Source organism: Chiloscyllium punctatum, chromosome 26, assembly GCF_047496795.1.
Source record: "Chiloscyllium punctatum isolate Juve2018m chromosome 26, sChiPun1.3, whole genome shotgun sequence".
Taxonomy (NCBI): domain Eukaryota; kingdom Metazoa; phylum Chordata; class Chondrichthyes; order Orectolobiformes; family Hemiscylliidae; genus Chiloscyllium; species Chiloscyllium punctatum.
The window spans coordinates 13,337,784-13,360,757 of NC_092764.1; the positions used below are offsets into that span (position 1 = coordinate 13,337,784).

The 22,974-nt window shown below is 42.6% G+C and overlaps 1 protein-coding gene across 5 annotated transcripts in view; it reads right to left on the minus strand.

Annotated features, from left to right (window-relative positions):
• adamts18 (ADAM metallopeptidase with thrombospondin type 1 motif, 18) overlaps positions 1-22,974 on the minus strand; it is a 282,233-nt gene that overhangs the window by 133,725 nt on the left and 125,534 nt on the right. For all 5 annotated transcript variants that reach the window (XR_011964232.1, XM_072595845.1, XM_072595849.1 and 2 more), the window contains 3 exons: positions 17,930-18,083; positions 3,855-3,950; positions 1,740-1,888 (listed from right to left, as the gene is read on the minus strand). Coding sequence is in view for 4 of the 5 variants with exons in the window: in XM_072595845.1 (XP_072451946.1) it covers positions 1,740-1,888; positions 3,855-3,950; positions 17,930-18,083 (399 nt within the window). In the remaining variant the exon portion in view is untranslated. The remainder of the gene's footprint in view (positions 1-1,739; positions 1,889-3,854; positions 3,951-17,929; positions 18,084-22,974) is intronic.

A 22,974-nucleotide genomic window follows, 5' to 3' on the forward strand; every position in this document is an offset into this window, starting at 1 on the left:
TTCCAGATTTATTCCACTCCCCCTCACTCAAATTGAATTCAAATTCCACCATCTTCTACAGCAGGATTTGAACCCAGGTCCCAGAACATTTCCTAAATCTCTGGATTAATAGTCTGGCAATAACACTGTCATGTCATCACCCTTCCCCATTGTATCCACTTGTCATGATGAAGTTTGACTCTCCTTCCAATGGAGATGCTGCAGTGTCACCAATAGCTGGCAACTGCAATTATAATGTCACACTTTTCATTAGATAGTTTCTATCATAAATGTGGACTTGGTCATTTATAATGGGAGTAAAAACATGCAAAATGTTTGATGAGAAGAAAGTTAAAAATCACACAACACCAGGTTATAGTCCAACAGGTTTAATTGGAAGCACACTAGCCTATAACCTAGTGTGCTTCCAAATAAACCTGTTGGACTATAACCTGGTGTTGTGTGATTTTTAACTTTGTACACCCCAGTCCAATACCGGCATCTCCACATCATGATGAGAAGAAGAAGGACTCAATCACTTCCGTATATATGTTGGTCCAAAAATCCCCAGATTCCAACACCTTGTCATTGGAAGATAACACTTGGTCTTAGCTACCAACTGGCGGGTTCAACATGCGGATATAACATACTCAAGATTATGGGTCATAGGATATGTTTGCAAAGATTTATATAAAGCCCTTCACAAAGTCAGGGTGTTACAGGCAATAAGGTGCCTTCTTTAAAAAAATACTGTTATAATACACAAAGAGTGACAGTCAAATTAAGTACGAGTGCTCACAAACAGGGATTAACCAGTTATTTGAGTTTAGCGGTAATGGCTAATGGATACATACTGACCTGGAAGATGGAGAAGAACAATCAGAATTTTCTTTGTGACAGTGTCCTTTTACATCTGTGTAAGAGGACGGGCTGGGCCGCTGGATAACATCTGATTGGAAAGACGGCACCTCCAACAGTACAGCACTCCCTCAAGTACAGCATGAAGCTTGAGCCTGTCTCATACACTCAAGTCTCAGGAGCAAGATTTCAAGCCTTTGTTAACCTGGCTGTGGGAGTATTAGCCAGTGATAGTATCACATTGCAGACTTTCACTTCATTCTATCCCGTATCTGCAGAGGTTGGTGATGTTTTTAATAATTGTATTATACAATTGCTCTGTATGGATGAATAATTGCCCAGGGAACACTATAGTTTTCAAAATCACCAGAAATTATATCTGTAAATTTTCCAAGGGTGTGGCTCCCCGACCCCCCCCTATGATTTCTCAAAGAATTTCTGTACTTCTGCCAGTTTGACATCTTTACTTTTCTTTTTAATTAAATCAGATACTCTTCAACTTTGGCATCAAAGCTGGCTTTTCTATGTTCACTGATTAATGTTTACATGAAAACACATGCACACACATATACACACACAGACTCAATTGGCACAGTGTCTCAGTGCCAATGCTGTGTCCTCTCAAATGTTTACCCATGAATAAAAATGAAATGATAAATGATGAGTGGTTGCAATGCAGTAAATCTTGGAACCCCATTTCTACTGTAGGACAGGCGGAATAAGCACTGCTATGATTAGCTGGATCACAGTAACAATAGTGAGGGTGGTGGAAGCAGTCATGACACTAACTGGTGTTTATCAACAAAACACACCCATTCCTGACATAAGTGACAGATGGGATATAAACTATTCTCTCTGAGGAAGCAGCTGGGCTAGAAGGTGATTGTGCCAATTTTCCTTACTTTGGGCTGTTGCAGTGTCTCTCCCTGTAGTTGACTCCACCATCGCAGGTCCGGGAGCATTCTGACCACTCTGACCAGCTGGACCACTGACCGTTAATGGGCTTGGGGCCATCGTCTCCATATTTCAAGCACTGACCTCGCCGACACCACTGCAATGATAAGGAAGTTGTAAGAGTGAGCCTACGACCACTTGTCAACACTAACCTTACGCAAACCCCTGGCAAATGTAAAACTCCCCGCCAGCAAAGATGCTTTGTGAGGAATCTGTGGAATTCCCTGCCCAGTGAAGTAGTTGACGCTACTTAAATAAACGTTTTTAAAGCTAAGGTAGATTTTTTTGAACAGTAAAGGAATTAAGGGATACAGTGAGAGTGTGGGTAAGTGGATCTGAGTCCACAAAAAGATTAGCCGTGATCTTATTGAATGGTGGAACAGGCTCAAAGGGCCAGATGGCCTACTCCTACTCCTAGTTCTTATACTCCTTTATGTTCCCCAGGCCAGAAACCCAGCAGGTCCTGAAAGCGTAGGAGTCAAGATTGAAAGGTGATGTGCCTCAGGATGTACCCTTCTACCTGCCACCACCCAGCACTCCTCCCATTTCCCCACCCCCCCCACCCCTCCCCCCACCTCCCCCAAACCCCAAATCCTCACCTCAGTCCCATGAATCAGCTCATGGTAAAGCCACCCTGAATATATGCCGTGTGTCTCACTGACCCACCCTCCTGGTTCGCTTCTGCCTTCAGTCACACCACAGGAATGGAAAAAACAGGGAAAGGCACATGTGCAATGGCATTAGGTAACATTTCTCTTAATAACAGACAGCAAGGATACTGAGCACCCTCTTGCTTTCTGCGGACCAGTACTTCAGTTCAAAAGCCAGACTGTGCAGCTGAGCTGGAGGCTGCAACTCACATGAACAACATTTTCCTTTGCAGCTGAGATTCTGCTCCACCATTTCTAACTTGCACTAAGAGGATTAACACTTGACATAATAAGAGGGCATTAACTGATTGATACCAGCTGAGATGATCGGATTGGCACTGACCAGGGATGTTTATTCTCAATTTGAGACTCCCTTGAGTACCAGATTATAATCATGTGATGAATTTTGCAGTCCATGTGTTGGGGAAGATAGAGATAGCATATAATTAGCATTAAGATCTGGAGGCTGGCAAGGTGCCTACATTCATTCTGTGCTGTGAGTTGTGAGGAGTATAGCACCATGTAAGTTATCATTTAATGCTGCCTCCCATCCTACACCTGCACACTCTATAAAGAACATTGAAAGCACTGGGCTATAATCTCATTGATGAATTCAAATGTTGGGACAAGCCTGAAGGGGGAATCATCTAAACAATGGAATAATAATATGTTTTTTTTTATCTCTCAAACAGATACTTATAAAGGTCTCAATTTTCTTCTCTTCTCTCCTGAAGGCACTGACTCATGCTGGAATCTGGCCAATGAGCTGTTAAACTAAGGTGAGATCTTGGCCCACACCATAAGGCACAATAGAACCCACCTGTCACCCTGGCATGCACAGCTGGTGCTCTCCAATATATAGCCAAGGTACAACTGAAGCCGGCTGGAGATCAGTCAACTCAATAGAGAGGTGAGGAAGAACTTGCCCGGTCTGTAACATAACAGGGTGGGGGGTAAATTAAGCCACTGGGGCATCAAGGCATAACACTGAAGACGATGAGGAATATGTGAAATGTTTCATTAGGTTACTGCTCTGCTACCTCAGCTAAGGATGTCATGACAGACACCAAAAGGCAGAAAAGTGAAATGGAGGATGATCAGATCAGCCATGATCTCACTGAATGGTGGAGCAGACTTTATGGGCTGAACAGTCTGCTTCTGCTCCCAAGTCTTATGAACTTAATGCACTCCATCAGAGTGAAGCGTAACCCAAATTTGATGACCAGATGCTGGTGGGGCAGACTATGCCATCTGACGCCCATGGAGAAAGTGAGGACTGCAGATGCTGGAGGTCAGAGTCGAGAGTGTGGTGCTGGAAAAGCGCAGCAGGTCAGACAGCATCCAAGGAGCAGAAGAATCGACGTTTCAGGCATAAGCCCTTCATCAGGAACCTGATGCCCATGGACCACTTACCTTGTTAGGTCCACAAATTGTACCCTCTGCAGCTGGCATAAACTTTGTTTCACATCTGTGCCCACTCTTGTGGCACCAAAGTGCTTTACAAATGTCCTGTGACGAGACACAAAATTAAAATCCATGTCAGAAAAACGACCCTCCTATAGTAGAACTGTAGACATTCCCTCCCTGCCATCACATGACCACCACCAACTCAAGCAATCTTCATCACCCAGTCTTAAAATGGTTAAATATTTTAAAATGCTATTTGCTGCAAATTGAGACGTTTAATATACAAGGCTAGGTAGCAGGCTATTCACATCAGTCAGACTTAGCCCAACTATTCATTAAAGAAACAATATCATTAAACTCTATCAGTTTGTTTCTATCAGGTTGATAGAATTCCGAATACCAAATCTGAAGAATATGAGTTTAAGTCCAACTGCAGCTTGCGACATTTCAGGTGGTTGCTGTACTGTTTGAGAGGCCAACCTTTGTTCTGTTTGTGGTTCACATGACCATTGAATCATTCTCTCTCTCGATTTTGACTACCCACCTCAATTCATACCAGCAAGAACACAGTATGAACTAGACACTTTTAAAGTAATTCTCTCAATGTGACGTGCTCCGAGGATTATGATAACACTGACATTAGACACAAGTTTTTTTTAAATATATCTCTGTTCTGCACATTATTCATGACTGAAAATTGAAAAAAAGTGGTGTTACAAAAGAAGAACTTTTATTAAAATGTTGCCCAAATTAACTGATCCAAGATCACCCAATTATCACTTGGATGGATATATATTGTTCCAAACCTCTACAAGGGGAAATCTCCTCTTTGAATCAGCCCATATTAATTCAGTGGCATTCATATCACAATTTATGAAAGGTGCCCCTCAGTGGAGAATTCAAGATATAGGATCAAGACCTTAATCCTAATTGTTTCCACTCGCAAACTTTGGAATTTATACACAACCATCAGATGAAGATGGGATCAAAAGCAGTGTTGAGTCACAAGTAGAAGCACTATAATAAGCCTTGAGTGTCTTTGGGCTGTAATGGTGAGGAAATCCGCCAAATCTACCACTCTTGGCAATTATGTAGCAACCCTAAAACGACCTGGTGCCATTGCTGTGTCAGGACCAAGCATTTCACAAGACACCAGAGTGTTACCAATACCACGAAACGCACAAGCAATTGATGGGTTCATGAAAGACAGCAGGGGAGGAAATTGGCAAGGAAAGAGATGAAACAGCAATGTGACGAGGCAAAACTGCTGGTTCCTATGGAATCACATTCTAGAATCACTTAATACCCACCAGAATTTGGAGATTAAATTGACAAAAAAGGAAAACAATTGTAATCACTAGTTTATCTTCCAGTGTCATGGTTCAGCCATCACATCCTTACATGAAGCACAAGGACAAATCAATGACTTCTGTGCACTCTGAACAATCAGCTTTTTTTTTGTCAACTCATAAGTGACATTTATGACAATAATATTGTTAAACATCAGGCCTCTGAGTGAACAGTGTTCTGAATTTGACTAGAAGTTTATTGAAAGTGCTCTGTACAAGATATGATTCGGTTAACCCTGTGCTCCAAGGACATCAGTAAACAAATATACTGATTCAAGCTGGGCTTTTTATCTACTTTAAATCATCTAAGGACTGACTGGAGAGATTTTATGTTCTAATTAGGCTTTTTATCCAAGTTGATCATCTAAGTGCACAGAAAGAGATCATTCATCCGCTGAGTCTGTACTGGTTCCTGCAAAAAGCAATCACTCCATCACTCTTTCACCATCAACTACTTATCCAATCCCAAATTGAAATGATATCTACTACCCTGCCAGCAAGTACTTTCCCATTGTTTCTTTCTTTATTCTTCATTTGGCCCACTGAGTCCACACCAACCCTCTGAAGAGCAGCCCAACTAGACCCACCTCCCTACCTTATCCCCACATTTCCCATGGCTAATCCACTTAACCTACACATTCCTGGACACTATGGACAATTTAGCATGGCCAATCCACCTAACCTGCAGATCTTTGGACTAGTTCAGAACAGTTCAGTTCAGTTCTGGAAAAGATTCATTCTGGACTTGAAATATTATTTCTGGATGTAGGTGTGCTCACTGAGCTGGAAGGTTCATTTTTGGACATTCCTTCACCATACTAGGTAACATTTTCAGTGAGCCTCCGAATGAAGCAGTGGTGGTGTAGCCCGCTTTCCATTTATATGTTTGAGTTTCCTTGGGTTGGTGGTATAATTTCCTGTGGTGATGTCATGTCCTGTTCTTTTTCTTAGGGGGTGGTAAATGGGATCCAAGTCAATGTGTTTGCTGATAGAGTTCCGGTTGGAATGCCATGCTTTCTGACAATTCCTAGAAGCATGGCATTCAAACCAGAACTCTATCAACAAATAAATTGACTTGTATCCCATTTACCTCCACTGAGAAAAAGAACAGGAAACGACATCAACATAGGAAATGATGTCACCACAGGAAATTACATCACCAACCCAAGGAAACTCAAATATATAAATAGAAAGCAGGCGACACCATCTGTGCTTATTCGGAGGCTCACTGAAGATGTTATATAGTATGGTGATGAAACGTCTGAAAATGAACCTTCCAGCTCAGTGAGCAAGCCTACATCCAGAACCCCAACCTGAGCTACAAATCTTCTCAAAACTCACTAATTCTGTTTCTCGCTACAACTATGCTATCTGAAGGAATGGGTTTCTCCAGAAATTTCTATTAGTTTAAAATAAAAACAAGGATCATACAAGCCTAACTTTTATAGACTTAACCAACATAACATGCCATCTTCAAAGTTCCCACAGTTATTCTAGACTGCCACTTGCTTAATGCAAAGGTAAGTTTATGATTTGTCACGGACAAAATGAAGGACTTCCTGGCTTTCATGGCCTGCTAAACAACACTCTTCTCTTGACATACTTTCCCAAGTAAAGCCCGGACTATTTTCTTTATATTATGGAGCACCTGCTCTGATCACAGCCTCACTAATCCCCTTACCAACACCTTCAGTTAGACTGTGTCTGTTTAGGCTTTTAAATGGCCCTTTTATTGCCCTAATTCTGGTTTCTTGGTATTATGGGTGCTGTGACTTCCACTTAGTAACTGCTACTATTCTGGGTTACAAGGCTGTTGCCAGGACTCAAGGATCTGAGTTACAGAGAGAGTTTGGACAAGGTACAACTTTTTTCTTTAGAGTGTTGAAGACTGAGGAGAGATCTTATAGAAGTATATAAGATCACGAGAAGCATGGATAGGGTGAATGCACTCAGTCTTTTTCCCAGGGTTGAGGAATCACACACTAGAGGGCATCAGTTTAAGGTGAGATGGGAAAGAATAATAGGGAACCTGAGGGGCAATTTTTTTACACAAAGGGTGGAACACATGTGGAATGAGCTGCCAGCAGAAATAGTTGAGGTGGGTACATTAACAACATTTAAAAGGCATTTGGACAAATACATGGATAGGAAAGGATTAGAAGGATATGGGCCAAGTGCAGGGAAATGGGGTTGGCATGGACAGACATTTTGGTTGGTATGGACCAGTTTGGGCCAAAGGATCTGTCGCTGTGCTGTAGGACTCTATAACTCTACTCTCACTGCAGCTCATGGTGTCTGCTCGCTCTGGCTTGAATGCTTATTCTGTGTGTAGTCCTTTTTTCAATTCTAACTTTCTCAGCCCATTTTGCACTATTTTAACATAGAACATAGAACAATATAACGCAGGACAGGCCTTGCAGCCCTCGATGTTGCGCAAACCTGTGAAATAATTTAAGCTCATCCTCCTACACTATCTCAACATTATCCATGTGCTTATCCAAGGATTGTTTAAATCTCCCTAATGTGGCTGAGTTGACTACATTGGCAAGCAGAACATTTCTGCTGCCTGAACTGCTGTGCTCTTCCGGCACCACTAATCTAGAATCTGGTTTCCAGCATCTGCAGTCATTGTTCTTACCCATTCCACATCCTTACTGCTCTCTGAATAAAGAACCTGCCTCTGACATCTGTCTTCAATCTATCACCCCTCAATTTGTAGTTATGTTCCCTCGTACACGCTGACATCATCATCCTAGGAAAAAGACTTTCACTGTCTACCCTATATAATCCTCTGATCATCTTGTATGTCTCCATCAAATCCCCTCTTAGACTTCTTCTTTCCAACAAGAACAGACCCAAGTCTCATAAGACCCAGTCTTTCCTCATAAGACTTTCCTCTAGACCAGGCAAAATTCTGGTAAATCTCCTCTGAACCTTTTCCAATGCTTCCACATCCTTCCTGTAATGGAGCAACCAGAACTGTACACAACATTCCAAGTGCAGCCACACTAGCATTTTGTATAGTTGCAGCATGACAGTATGGTTCTGGAACTCAATCCCTCTACCAATAAAACCTGACACACCGTATGCCTTCTTAACAGCACTATCAACCTGGGTGGCAACTTTCAGGGATCTATGTACACGGATTCCAAGATCCCTCTGCACATTGACACTACCAAGAATCTTTTCATTGACCCAGTATTCTGCCTTCCTGTTACTCTTCCCAAAGTGTATCACCTCACATTTAGCTGCATTGAACTCCATTTGCCACTTCTCAGCCCAATTCTGCAGTTTATCCAAGTCCCCCGCAACTTGTAACATTCTTCCACACTGTTCACTATTCCACCGATTTTAGTGTTGTCTGCAAACTTACTAACCCATCCACCTCTGCCTGCATCCAAGTAATTTTTAAAAATAACAAACAGCAGTGGTCCCAAAACAGATCCTTGTGGCACACCACTAGTAACCAGACTCTCGGCTAAATATTTTCCATCAACCATCACTCGCTGCCAGTTCCTAATCCAAACTGCTAAATCACCCTCAATTCCATGCCTCTGCATTTTCTCCAACAGCCTACCATGTGGAACCTTATCAAAGGCTTTACTGAAGTCCAAGTATACCACCGAAACGTCGATTCTCCTGCTCCTCGGATGCTGCCTGGCCTGCTGTGTTTTTCCAGCATCACATTTTTCAACTCTGGTACTCCAGCATCTGCAGTCCTCACTTTCTCCAAGTATACCATGTCAACTGTCCTACCCTCATCCACATGCTTGGTCACCTTCTCAAAGAATTCAGTGAGGTTTGTTAGACATGACTTGCCCTTGATGAAACCATGTTGACTATCTGCAATCAAATTGTTGTTTGCTAGATGATTATAAATCCTATCTCTCATAGTCCTTTCCAAATATTTTCCTGCAACAGACGTAAGGCTCACTGGTGTATAATTACCTGGGTCATCTCTACTGCCCTTCTTGAACAGTCATGATTTGGAGATTCCGGTGTTGGACTGGGGTGTACAAAGTTAAAAATCACACAACACCAGGTTATAGTCCAACAGGTTTAATTGGAAGCACACTAGCTTTCGGAGCGTTGCTCCACTATCACCTGATGAAGGAGTGACACTCGGAAAGCTAGTGTGTTTCCAATTAAACCTGTTGGACTATAACCTGATGTTGTGTGATTTTTAACTTCTTGAACAAGGGCACAGCATTTGCAATCCTCCAGTCCTCTGGTACTAACCTGTAAACAATGATAGCTCAAAGATCAAAGCCAAAGGCTCCAGCATCTCCTCCCTAGCTTCCCAGAGAATCCTCGGATAAATCCCAGGGGACTTGTCCACTTTCACTCCACCTAGAATAGACAATGCCTCTTCCTTACTAACCTTGATCCTTTCTAGTTTAATATCTCGTATCTCATTCTTCTCCTCTACAATATTCTTCTTTTCTGGAGTGAAAACCAATGAGAAATATTCATTTAGCACCTCTCCACAGGGTCTACATACATCTTCCCACTTCTGACTTTGACTGGCCCTATTCCTATCCTAGTCATCCTTTTATTCCTCACATACCTATATAACGTTGACATGTTCCCCTTGCCCAACAGTCATTTCTAAGTTTACTCGCAGTGTCCCAAGTCTTCGTTTTCCAGTTGAATGTCGTATTCCTGCTCTGATTTGCTACATTCCTATGTTACCTGCATTGAATTTCATTTGCCATTTCTGCTGACTTCACCAGATCGTTTATGTCTTGCCAATGCCTGTCACTACTTCATCACTGTTTAATACATTTTGAATTTTGAGTGGTCTTCATATAAAACTCAGAATGAGAAGCTGACACAGCGACAGTCATGTGACCACTATCAATTGTCGTAAAAGTCCACCCAGTTCACTCAAGAGGTCCTCACATAGACTGGCCCATGTAACTCCCTGACTCACAGCAATATGGCTGACCCTTAACTGCTCTCTGGGCAATTAGGGGTTGGGAATAAATAAAGGCCTAGATAACAATGCCAATGATAAAATAAATAAAGTCTTTAAGTTTGGAAATCATACCCTGTTTACTCAAGTTCAGGCTAATAATGTTTTTTTTTAAATTAATAAAGTATGTTAGACAGAAATAAAGTCGGTGTGATGCACTTAAAAATAAAACAGCAAATAGGAAAGGAGAAAAAGCAGGTTAAACAGGAATTAACTTCTTTCTTTAATTTCAAGTACTTAGCTAAAATAGCAGTTTAATATTTCAGGAACAAATTCACTTGCGGCAGTATGAACCCTATTAGTAATATTGGTGTGTGTTGCAGGGAAAATTAAATCTCCCACATCTCCCAGATGGTTAAAGGTCAACGAATTATGACATGATATCTCTTAATAATCCTTTTCAGATTAAATTCTGAAAATCATGCCCTGAATCTTTTCACGTATACTTTTGGAGTATAATAGCTATGTACAAACAACAACAATGTGGTGTGTTAACTCACATTATGAGAGTCAGTGACTGGGACAAGTACAGTAAAAATACTCTCCCTTATCAAAATCATTCTCAACTGCACTCAATACTCTATATCAAGTCAAGCTAATCTCAATATCAGTGAGATTACTTGTCTGAGCAAAGATGACTTATTTGTACAGCACTTCTAGTGTAAAAATAACAAAGAACTGCAGATGCTTGAATTCAGAAACAAAAATAAAAGTTATTGGGAAATCTCAGCAAGTCTGGCAGCACCTGTGGAGAGAAAGCAGAGTTAACACTTCGAGTCCAGTGGTGTTTAGAGCTCAAGTTCTGAAGAAGAGTCTTAACTCTGCTTTATCTCCACTTTTCTAGCGTAGTCTGTGGTGACCACGTAATCCACGGTCATTTGTTGTAAAAATCTAACTGGATCCCTCATGTCCTTTAGAGAAGGCAATCTGTCATTTTTACCTGGTCTGCCCTATGCGTGATTCCAGACCCACAGCCAATGTGGTTGAGTTCTGACTGTTGGCTGAGGGATGGGCAATAAATGCAGGCCTAACCAACGGCTCTCATAACCCACGAACTAATAACAAAATAACACTTACACAGTGCCCTGCCTGCCTTCTCAAGTAGATATAAAAGTTGACATGGCAGGGTTTTGAAAATGAACAAGGAAGCTTCTCCCTCATCTGGATAGTAGCGATGCAACCAACATTAATGTGGGATCTTCCTGTCCAAACAGATTGCCATATCCACTTGCTTCACAACAATGACTGCTGTCGAACAAGCACTTAATTGGTGCTGAAGTACTTTGGAATTGTCTAAGGTCACTAAAGTCATATAATAAGTACAAGCAAATCCTTTATTTTCTTCCTTTTGGTCAGAGAAAGGGTCTGGCAATGTCTTGCTTTTGTATTTACAAACCTAACCCTCTTATTAAAGAAAAAAAAAATCAATCTGTTCACAACCTTTGGATAAAGCGAGGCTTTTGAAAAGTTCCAAAGTTGGATCCAAACCAAAGCTGGCAGTAGGCCAGGTCTGGCAGTGTTCCTCATTAAAGCTGGCAACAATGGCACGGTTTGAAAAATCATTCTTTCAAAGTCTATCTCAATGAGCAATCAGTGCTAAAAGAAAAATCCATTCAATTCACGGCGTGAAACCCGTATGCTTGCACTGCTCATTAAACTCAGTGTAGTCATATGACATTACTGGAACCTAATCATCTGTAAGCTGCTTGAAGCCCTGTTAAAGCAGAAAAAAAAGGCTGACTCGGCATTTCAGTTGGCCACACAATAATACAAGGTTCCTTTGTACCTTGACTGGAAACACAAAGGGTTCCGGAGAGACATCTCAAACACCTTGACGATATTTACTGGAGCTAACGCATATTCAAACATTGGTTCAAGGTGCGGCCCCTGCTGCTAATCAAGTAGATCACGAGCTTGGAACCCTCTCCAGTGCCTTGGCTAACATTACAGTGCAGGTCTAAGGGAGTTGGACTTTGCAAGAGGTGCTAACTTTTGAGTAAGACTTCAGCCTGATACTCAATCACCTTCCACACCGATTAATAGAAAGGAACTTTGCAGAAAATTCACTGGCTTTGGAAGAACCTCAAGGCCCTGGAGAAACCCTATGATGATACAACTGCTTAATGCAACTTAATGTTAACCTGTTCATCTATCATTGCCACATTCAGCATTAATATATTATTATTAATGTTAAGTTAAAGTCCAAGTCTAATGAGTGTAACTTATCCTCAATCAGTCTACCTTAAACCCAAACTGCACTGTAAAAGATTGTCAAATTCTCGCTGCTCAAGTAATACTTCCAAAAAGCTTGGCTTCCTTACAGGAGTAACTGTACTTCAAAAGTTCTTCATTCGCTGCACAACACTTGAGTCATAGAGGTGTACAATATGGAAACAGACCTTTCAGTTCCTTTTTGTCTATGCCAACCAGAAATCCTAATTTAATCGCGTCCCATTTGCCCATATCCCTCTAACCCTTCCTATTCATATACTCGTCCAGATGCCGTTTAAAAGTTATAATTATACCAGCCTCCACTGCTTCCTCTTGCAGCTCATTCCATACACGCAACATACATGAAAACGTTGACCTTTAGATCCCTTTTAAATCTATCCCCCTCACCCTAAACCTATGTCCTCTAGTTTAGGATTCCCTCAATCCAAAAGAAATTGCCTATTTACCCTATCCATGCCCCTCATGATTTTATAAACCTCTATAAGGTCTCCCCTCAGCCTATGGGAAAACACCTCCAGCGTATTCAGCCCCTCCCTATAGCCCACACCCTCCAACCCTGGCAAATCCTTGTAAATCTTTTCCAAACTTTTTCTCGTTTCACGCATCCTTCCTCTCAACTACAATGTTGCAAGAGCACTGAGAAAATGCATTTTTTTAAACTCCCTCTATTTTGCAGTGTCCAAATGATCAGCTACACCCAGGACAGGAGGAGGAAGAAAGCTCGTCACTGGGTGTATGTCATCCATGGGGACAGTGAGCTCAATAGGATGGGTGACTGATAGTTCTCTCAACGCTTGCCTCATTACATTCTTGTTTTGTCCTCATTAAGTCAAATATAGTTACTGGAGTAATTAATCATTACAGGCTGGCTACTAGGAAAACAATGACTGAGCAGTCAAGAGTTTGGATTCATTCAGAGAATGCTGTCCGTTAACTCAACATCACCCCCAAAGATAGTAGCTCATTCTCCATTCCTGGCAATAACATCATCACTCTACTGCTCAGTACCTTTCTTAATCCACCTCAATCACCTGGTCCCTGCAAGACACTGATTTCTTGGCAGAGAACAGTTATAAAGAGGGATGGCCTAACTTCAGAAATCCGAGATGTGGAAACAGTTTGAACAGTGATGGGAAATGATAAAGGCAAGATTTCAGTTGGAGGTGTACAAACTGCCAAACAATAACCGAATGGGGCTGGGGCACTTAGAACACGAATGAAGAAATAATAGGAGCATGTCAGAAAGGCACAGCAATCATCATGATTTTAATCTACACATATACACAGAATATATGTAGATAATAGAATCACAGAGTTATACAGCACAGAAACAGACCCTTCTGTCCAACTTGTCCATGTTGACTAGATATCCTAAACCGATCCAGTCCAATTTGCCAGCACTTGGCCCATGTTCCTTTAAACCCTTCCTATGTATTTACCCATCCAGATGCCTTTTAAATTGTAATTGTACCACCTCCACCACTTCTTTTGGCAGATTGTTGCATATATGAGGCAAAGGTAACCAAGGGGAAGAGTCCTTAAACAAAAAACAGAAGTAGCTGGTGCAACCCAGCAGGTCAGGTAGCATCTGAAGAAGGATTACTGGACTCAAAACCTTAACTCTGCTTTATCTGCACGGATGCTGAAAACCTGCTCCATTTCCCCAGTAATTTCTGGTTTTGTTTCAGATCTTCAGCATCCACAGTTCTTTGCTTCATTAAAGCATAGTTTCACGATTGCTTCTGAGAACACTATGTTTTAAAGCTGAGCAGAGAGTAAGATATATTGGACTTGATTCTGTGCAATGAGATAGGGTTAGTTGATGATCACAGAGTGAAGGTGCATCTAGCTAGCAGTGACCATATAATGACTGAATTCTAATTCTATTTGAAGTACAGAAGGGGGGCCCAATTTCCAAACACTGAAATAAAAGCAATTGCAAGAGCATGAAAGCAATATAGCTCAAGTAAATTGCCAAATTCTGTTAAAGGGAAAGCTCATAGAGAAAGAGTTGCAGAGACTGAAGGGAATATTTCAGAATGTACAGAACTGACACATTCCAACTGATAAGAAAAACATCAAAAGATGGAGCATTGCTAAATGTAAAAGATATTATCAGACTTAAAGAAAAAGCACATGATCATGCAAAGTAGATGACACAACAGAAGATCAGACAGAATATAACAACGCCAGGGTAACCCAAGATGGAGGACTGGAAAAAGTTGTGGCTGTAAGAGCTGCTCCTTTCCTCCAGCATTTTCAGTGTGTTGGAGCTGATTTCCTCAAATTCTAGGAGTATTCATTACTATTTTATAAGCTGTTGCATTGTTTTGGAACTTCGAGAAAACAAGAGATCAAAACAAAGGCACTTTAAAAAGGAGGAAGAGAAACAAAGGTAGTGACCACTTGAGAAGTGAATCAAATGGAGCGATACACCTGCACAGCTGTCCAACCCAGCCTAACCTTCACAGCTCCCTGCCTCTGCTTCACGGTTTCAAGTAGCTTTGGGCATTGGAGCTTGTCCACGAAAAATTACTAAACTGTGAAATTAACGAGCTGCCAGAGGAAGTAATGGAGACTGGTACAATTACAACACTTATAAAGCATCTGAATGGGTATATGAATGGGAAGGGTTTAGAGCAATATGGGGCAAATGCTGGGAAATGGGAGTAGACTAAGTTAGGATATCTGGTCGGCATGGACGAGTTGGACTGCAGGGTCTGTTTCCATACTGTAAAGCTCTGTGATTCTATGACTCTATGGCTAAAGAACTAATAAGTGGAGCGGCACGATGTATCAGTGGTTAGCACTGCTGCCTCTCAGCACCGGGGACCTGGGTTCAATTCCAGCCAAAGGCAACTGTCTGTGTGGAGTTTGCGCATTCTTCCCGTGCCTGCATGGGTTTCCTCCGGGTTTTCCGGTTTCCTCCCACAAGCTAAAGATGCGCAGGTTAGGTGAATTGGCCATGTTAAACTGTCCATAGTGTTCAGGGATGTGTAGGCTAGGTGCATGAGTCAGGGGTAAATATAGCAGAATGGGTCTGGGTGAGATACTCTTCGGAGGGTCAGTGTGGACTTGTTGGGCCAAACGGTGCATTTCCACACAGTAGGGAATCTAATTCTAATTCAGAAGTGGTGTGAGATTGGAGTATGAGAGGAAACAAAGACAAATTGAAGACTCCTTCATAAATATTTTCAACAATGGAGTTAAAAAAGAGACTACTGATCCTGCAGAAAGTGAGTCTGCAGAATTCATCATGGAAATTAAGGAGATGGCAGATGAACTCAACACGTATTTTGCATGATTATTCACTGTTGAGAATACAAGTAACATCCCAGAAATGGTGATAAATCATGAAATGGAATGGAGAGAGGAATTCCAGGAAACTCACAAACGGCAGAGAATTGGATCTGAAGGCTGACGAGTACTTGCCTCCAGATGGACTTCATATGAAGAACTGAAAAGAAGTAGCTCATGACATTGCTAATCGTCCAAAACTCCCTCAACTTGGAGAAGGTCCCATCTTGGAGAGAGTGAATGTCAGGGAAAGGTGAGGACTGCAGATGTTGAGCTCTTCTTGATGAAGAGCTTATGCTCGAAACGTCGACTGTCCTCCTCCTTGGGTGCTGTCTGACCGGCTGTACTTTTCCAGCACCACACTTGTCGACAATGATAATGAATGGGACATCAAGAATGAAAACAGGGAGATAGAAAGCCAGAAAGTACAGGCCAGTTAGTTTAACATGTCATTGATGAAATGTTTGATGGATCCTATTATTAAGGATGCTACAGCAGAGCATTGAGAATAATCAGGCAATGTGAACATTGTTTTATGAAACAGAAATCATGACAAATCAATCCATTGGAGTTTATTGAGGAATTAACATGTGCTGTGAATAAAGGGAGACCCATGAAGGAGCTTTTTCAATTTCCAGAAGGCATTTGATAAAGTACCAGATCGAAGGTTATTGTGGAAGGTGAAAGTTCACTGGAAGAATTGAAAGATTACAAATCAACACCTTCAGTCATGTTATGAATGCACCTGATACAGCCACTGAATCCTGGAGTGGAAAGCAGACCTGGAACCTCTGGCTCTGAGGCAGTGACACTGCCATGGGACCTTCTATCTAAAGCTAAGTTCATCACCTCAAATTTGCTAGTAGTGCAAGGATGTTTCAATTAATGCAATTTTTAAATAGAAAAATAAAATCCTGATTGGATGTCCAAGTGGAGGAGTAATTCTTAGCCCCACTACCACCTTTTACTCCCTCGAATATAAAAAGTTGTGGAGTGATCTAATTGAGGTACACAAGATAACTAAGGTATTGGATAGACTGGTTGAAATGAAAACACACAAAAGGATGGTCAAGTTTTGAAACTTTCTTCCATAAATAGCAGTTGATGTCAGACTCAGTTATTAGTTTTAAATCTGAGATAGATAATTGCTTGTTAAGGGATATGGGCTGGAGACAGTTAGGCCAGCGATTAGCCATGATCTCGCTGAGCAGCAGAACAGGTCTACTCCCATTCCTACAAACTATTTCCACTTGTGGAAAACTTCCAGAACAAGGGAGCAGGAGATGAAAATTACTACTAGGTTACAAAGGGGGGATATTAGGAAGCATACCTCACATGAAGAGTAGCAGAAACGTGGATCTCTTGCTTTCATAGAGATGCTCAGGCTGTGGGATCCACATAACATTTCAAGACAGATTTCTGTTACATAAAGATATTAAAGGTCATGGGACCAAGCCAGGTGTAAATAGAGTCAAAACAAAAAGTGGTGGAGAAACAGACCTGGCAACACCTGTTGGTAGAGAATTAGAGTTAACATTTTGATTTACAAAGATGTTGCCAGGGTTGGAGGGTTTGAGCTATAGAAAGGGGCAGAATAGTCTGGGGCTGTTTTCCTGGAGTGTTGGGGGCTGAGGGGTGATCTTATTGAGATTTATAAGATCATGAGGGGCATGGATAGGGTAAATTAGCAAGATCTTTTCCCTGGAGTGGGGGAGTCCACAACTCACGGGGCATAGGTTTAGGGTGAGAGGGGAAAAAATTTAAAGGGATCAATGTTTTCACGTAGATTGTCATGCTTGTATGAAACAAGCTCCAGAAGAGGTGGAGGCTGTTATAATTACAACATTTAAAAGGCATCTGGATGGGTATATGAAGAGGAAGGGTTGAGAGGGCTGGCAAATGGGAGTAGATTAATTTCGGGTACCTGGTCAGCATCGATAAATTGGACCGAAGGGTCTATTCCGTGCTGTATGTCTCTACGACTCTCCAAACCTATAACTCTTCTTCAGAACTGGTGTATACAGACTTGACTTGCCCATTGTCTATTATCTAGCTGGCTGGCTGAACAGATTCACAGGACTCCCCCTCCTCCTGCTATTATTCTGAATGAAAACATGCAACATTTTAAAGTGCTTAGTGACACTCTTCAGGCCTCCCATGAGACCACCCTCATGATACTGTTAAAACAAGAACACGATTGAAAAGGGGTACAGTGCTCAGGAACATACCTTCACAAAGTCGAGGGAGCACAGCTTGGCTTTTGCTCCAAACTGCCACTTGCACTGGGTGTCGGCATCATATAGTTCCCCCGGCAGCCCTGTGGGATACTGGTACTCACGCAGCTGATTAGGTTCGTCAATCAGACAGGAGGCCTGAGCCGTACTGTGAACACAAACGCAATGCAGACATGTAAAGGATGAATAAGATGGAGGAATAAACAATTCTGGACTGGCCGAGCATGACTTAGAGAGAAGAGAAAGCCAAAAGGACAAAATGACCCCAAAAGGATGCTGTAACTGATTTTCTGTTACTAGATAAATATTGCACTGGAGCTTGCAGGGTGAGTGATGATATTTTGTTGGCAAGCTATTTACTAACATCACACTACTCAGAACAATATTTCATCCCTTAATCTACAATTAAACAATTCCTCGTTCTTGTTATAACTTGCATCCTTTGATTTGTCTGGTTAAAATAATGAAGTATAAGGAAGCTTTCTTCAGGAAAGTATGTATGGATAACTTTATTTTTCACTTAAAGACAGAGAAGATGGAACAACGTCAGACATCCAGATTTATCCTTATCCCTGCATTAGATGCTCATGTGGAAAGGCTGTGCCCAGACTGGGGATTCTTCTGCTCGCTCTCTTTCTGGTGGTGAGGTCAGAGGTCATGGGATAGGGTGTGGGGCAGATGTGTGGAGGGTTGAACAGCAGATCATTACGCAGAATGGGGTGTGCCAAATCTTTCCATCTTCTCAGTTCTGCAGAATGAAGTTTTGGTCAGGAAGAGCGACAGATGATATTTCATAGAATCGTAGAATCCCCATAGTGTGGAAACAGGCCACTTGATCCAACAAGTCCACTCCGACCCTCTGAAGAGTAACTTTTCCAGACCTAATCCCTACCCTAACACTTTACATTTCCCTTGACTAATGCCCCTAACCTAACACATCCCTGAACACTATGGACAATGTAGCACCTAACATGCACATCTTTGGACTGTGGGAGGAAACTGGAGCACCCAGAGGAATCTCCAGGGAGAATGCACAAACTCCACAAAGACAGTCGCCCAAGGCTGGAATTGAATCCAGGTCCCTGACATTGTGAAGCAGCAGTACTAACGATCGAGCCACTGTGCTGCCCTCAATATTTCCATTCCATCATTGGAATTCATGAAGCCACTCAGTGGCTAATTACTGACACAGCTTCCAGAGAACCGGTCACCATATGGAAGTCATGGTGACTAAAAGCCAACTAGTCATCTCTGGTTGGGGGAAGGTGACGAGCCTCGGTAGGGGGAGGGAGTGGGGGAGGAGATGAAGGTGATAGGTCAAGGAGGAGCGGGTAAGAGCTTCAGAGCAGAGGAAATGACCTGGGAGTTGCAGTGGGAGAGGGACTCCCTGAGATTCTTGTAGAGAGAGGAGGAAAACTTCTTCAAGGCAGGCATCCTTGTAAGAGGATTCGCAGTAGGGTTAAAATCAACGAGGTAAAAACAATAACTGCAGATGCTGAAAACCTGGGGTGAAGGTGGTGGGTTTTGTGTTCCTTGCCCCAACTGCCATCAATCCCTCTCTACAGCCACTCCCCCAACCCAGGCCCCTCCGCCCCTCCACTGCCCTCCCCAAAATCAGTGCCTTGGCTCTCTATCAAATCTGGCCTTGCACGTGGAGTTTATGGGGAATTGGGTGAGAGTCGATTTATTTCTTTTTTCTTTCAATGATTTTCCAAATTGATATACAGGATATTCCATGTTTGATCTCGAGTCTGTGCTGAATTAGTTGATATCTGCTGGAGAGTGCACGGTGATCTCCAACTGGTCACAGGGTTAGACGTAAAGATGGAATGTTGGGTGGGGGGGAAGGGGGAAAGAGAGAGGAGAAATTCAAGTGCAAGATACTGTCCCCCCGATAGCTGTCCTAAGGACTGGCCATTTGCTGGTCTTGCTGCTTCCCTGCGACTCAGTGAATTGTATGGCACAGCAAACTTCAATGCTTTGCCTGAAATGGCAGAAAAGCCTCTCAAGGTTTACACAAGGAAGTGTAGCCATCCCTGAAGAATGGCCGGCTGGATCCAGGGCCAGCAACAGAGACTGGGGTCCCAACAAGAAAACGGAACCAGCCAAAACAAAACTGTAGCACTTGGAGATGAACAGAGAGGTCACATTGGACCTCCAGTTTGAAGCATATAGGACACGTTGGATCAGGGTGTATCATTCTCTCAGAGCCCCTGGCTCATAAGCCTCATTCCTGATGAAGGGCTTATGCCCAAAACATTGATTCTCCTGCTCCTCAGCTGCTGCCTGAGTACTGTGCTTTTTCAGCACACTCTCGACTCAGTGTGTATCATTGACTAGTTTCACAGCTTTTGTCCTTCTGTGGTGGCAACTTGGGGTGGATGGGATATGGAGTTAGGAATTAGAACAATGGTACAGAAATAGAAGAGGGCAAAAATTATTTGTTTAAAATTGAGTTCGATGTGCAACATTTCCTGTCTGACTCTTTAAAAGTATGAGATTGTCCCAGGACCATAAAGGTGCCTGACCTGCTGTGCTTTTTCCAGTGCCACACTTTACTGACTCAGACTTCTCCAGCATTGGCAGTCCTCACTATCTCCCTGGACCATAAGAACCTGGGGAAGAGTAAGTTCGACTGGCCCTTCAAGCCTGATCTGCCATTAATTAGGGTCCAGGGAAATCTACCACGTTCCATTCTTTCACCAAATGTCTGCATGCCCAGATACCCTGGACTCAGCATCCACAATGATCCGGAGGAGAACTCCAAAAAATTCATAACAGTTTCTCTTCAGTCATTTCCAAATGAGGACACTCTAATCTGAGATAATGGTCCCTGGTTCTAGATTCTTCAACCAAGGTGTTTTCATGAAGTCAAACAGCATGGAAACAGACCCTTCAGTCCAACCAGTCCAAGCCGACCAGATGCCCAAACTAAACTAGTCCTACTTGTCTACAATTGGCCCATATTGCTCCAAACCTTTCCTATTCATGTACTTATTCAAAATGCCTTTTAAATGTTGTAACTGTGCCTGCATCCACCACATCCACACAGAAACCACTCTCTGTAAAAAAAAAGTTGCTTTTTATGTCATTTTTAAATCTTGATCTTTTCACATTAAAAATACACCCCTTAGTTTTGAACTCTCCCATCTGGTGGAAAAGACTTTGCTATGCACCTTACTCATCCTCCTTATGATTTTGTAAATCTCTCTAAAAGCTTTCACGCTCCTGCTCTTCAGTGAAAAAAAAGTCCCAGCTTATTCAGCCTATTTTTATCATTCAAACCCTCCATCCTGGTAAATCTTTGCTGAACCATCTCCTGTTTATTTATATCGGCATGGTGGCTCAATGGTTAGCACTGCTGCCTCACAGCGCCAGAGACCCGAGTTTGATTTCTGCCTCGGGTAACTGTGTGGAGTTTGCATATTCTCCCTGTGTCTGCGTGGGTTTCCTCCCACAATCCAAAGATGTGCAGGTCAGGTGAATTGGCCATGCTAAATTGCCCATAATGTTAGGTGCATTAGTCAGGGGCAAATATAGGGTAGGAAATGGGCCTGGGTGGGATACTCTTTGGAGGGTCAGCGTGGACTTGATTGGCCAAAGGGCCTGTTTCCATACTGTGAGGAATCTAATCCTTCCTCTAACAGGGCGACCAGAACTGCACACAGTACTCCAGAAGAAGCCTCACCCATTGTCTTGTACAATCTCACCGTGATGTCCCAGCTCCTATACTCAAAGGTCTGAGCAATGAAGGAAAGCATGCTAATAGCCTTCTTAACCACCCTTTCCAAATGTGACACAAATTTCAAAGAATTATGCCCTGTACCTGAACCCATAAGTCCATCTGTTCTACAACAGTAACCAGGCCCTACCATTAATTGTATAAGTCCTGCCCCTGTTTGTTTTACCAAAATGCAATACCTCACATTTATCCAAATAACACTCCATCTGCCACCGTTTAGTGTGCTCTTGGCCTCATGCTATTCTGGGAGAGCCATGACTAACCCTGTAGCTCAGGCAGTCCAAAGGTATCTCATCTATAACGTCCACACAAACACAAATGACTCAATCAACCTACATCATTCCAGAATGGACACTTCAAACTCTAAGATGAAGAAATAAATCCAGCAGGGTACATGTGTGTGTGCGCGCGTGTGTGCGTGTGTATGCGTGCGTATGTGTGCGTGTGCATGCGTGTGGATGAGTGTGCGTGTGTGTGTGTGCGCGGGTGTGTGTGTGTGCGCGGGTGTGTGTGCGTGTGCACGTGCATATGTGTGCATGTGCGCACATGTGTGCGTGTGTATGCATGTGTGTTTGTGCATGTGTGTGCATGTACGTGTGTGCGCGCATGTGTGTGTGCGCATGTGTGTGCGTGCATGTTGTGCATGTGTGCACGCGCGCGTATGTGTGTTTGCGCACGCATATGTATGTGTGCGCACGCGTGTGTGTGTGTGTGTGTGCGTGCACGCATGTGTGTGCGTGCATGTTGTGCATGTGTGCACGCGCGCGTATGTGTGTGTTTGCGCACGCATATGTGTGTGTGCGTGCACGCGTGTGTGTGTGTGCATGTGCGTGTGCGCGCATGTGTGTGTGTGTGGTGGGGACGTGGGAGTTGTGAACAGCTGAAAATATACCTTTTTTTAAGTAAAACATTGCTTCAACAACTTGTAAATTGAGGGAACACCTCACTTCATTCCTGATGTTTACAGTTGACTGTGTGCGATTGTTTGGGTTCCACTGAGACTCTCATGATATTAGGAACATTTGCCTGTTCACTATGACTGTACAGAATCAACTGCTCTCTTTTTTAAAATGTTTTACTGACAATATTTAGCATCTAATTGAGGTGTTTAGGATGATTAAAGGAATTGATCAGATTGATAAAAGAAAAACTATTTCCTGTGTTGGGAGAGTTCGGAATAAGGGGACATAACTTTAAAATTAGAAACGGGCCATTAATAATTCAAGAAAAACAAGAAATAGGAGCTGGAGCAGGCTAAGTGACCCTTCAATCCAGCTCCACTATTCAAAAAGATCAT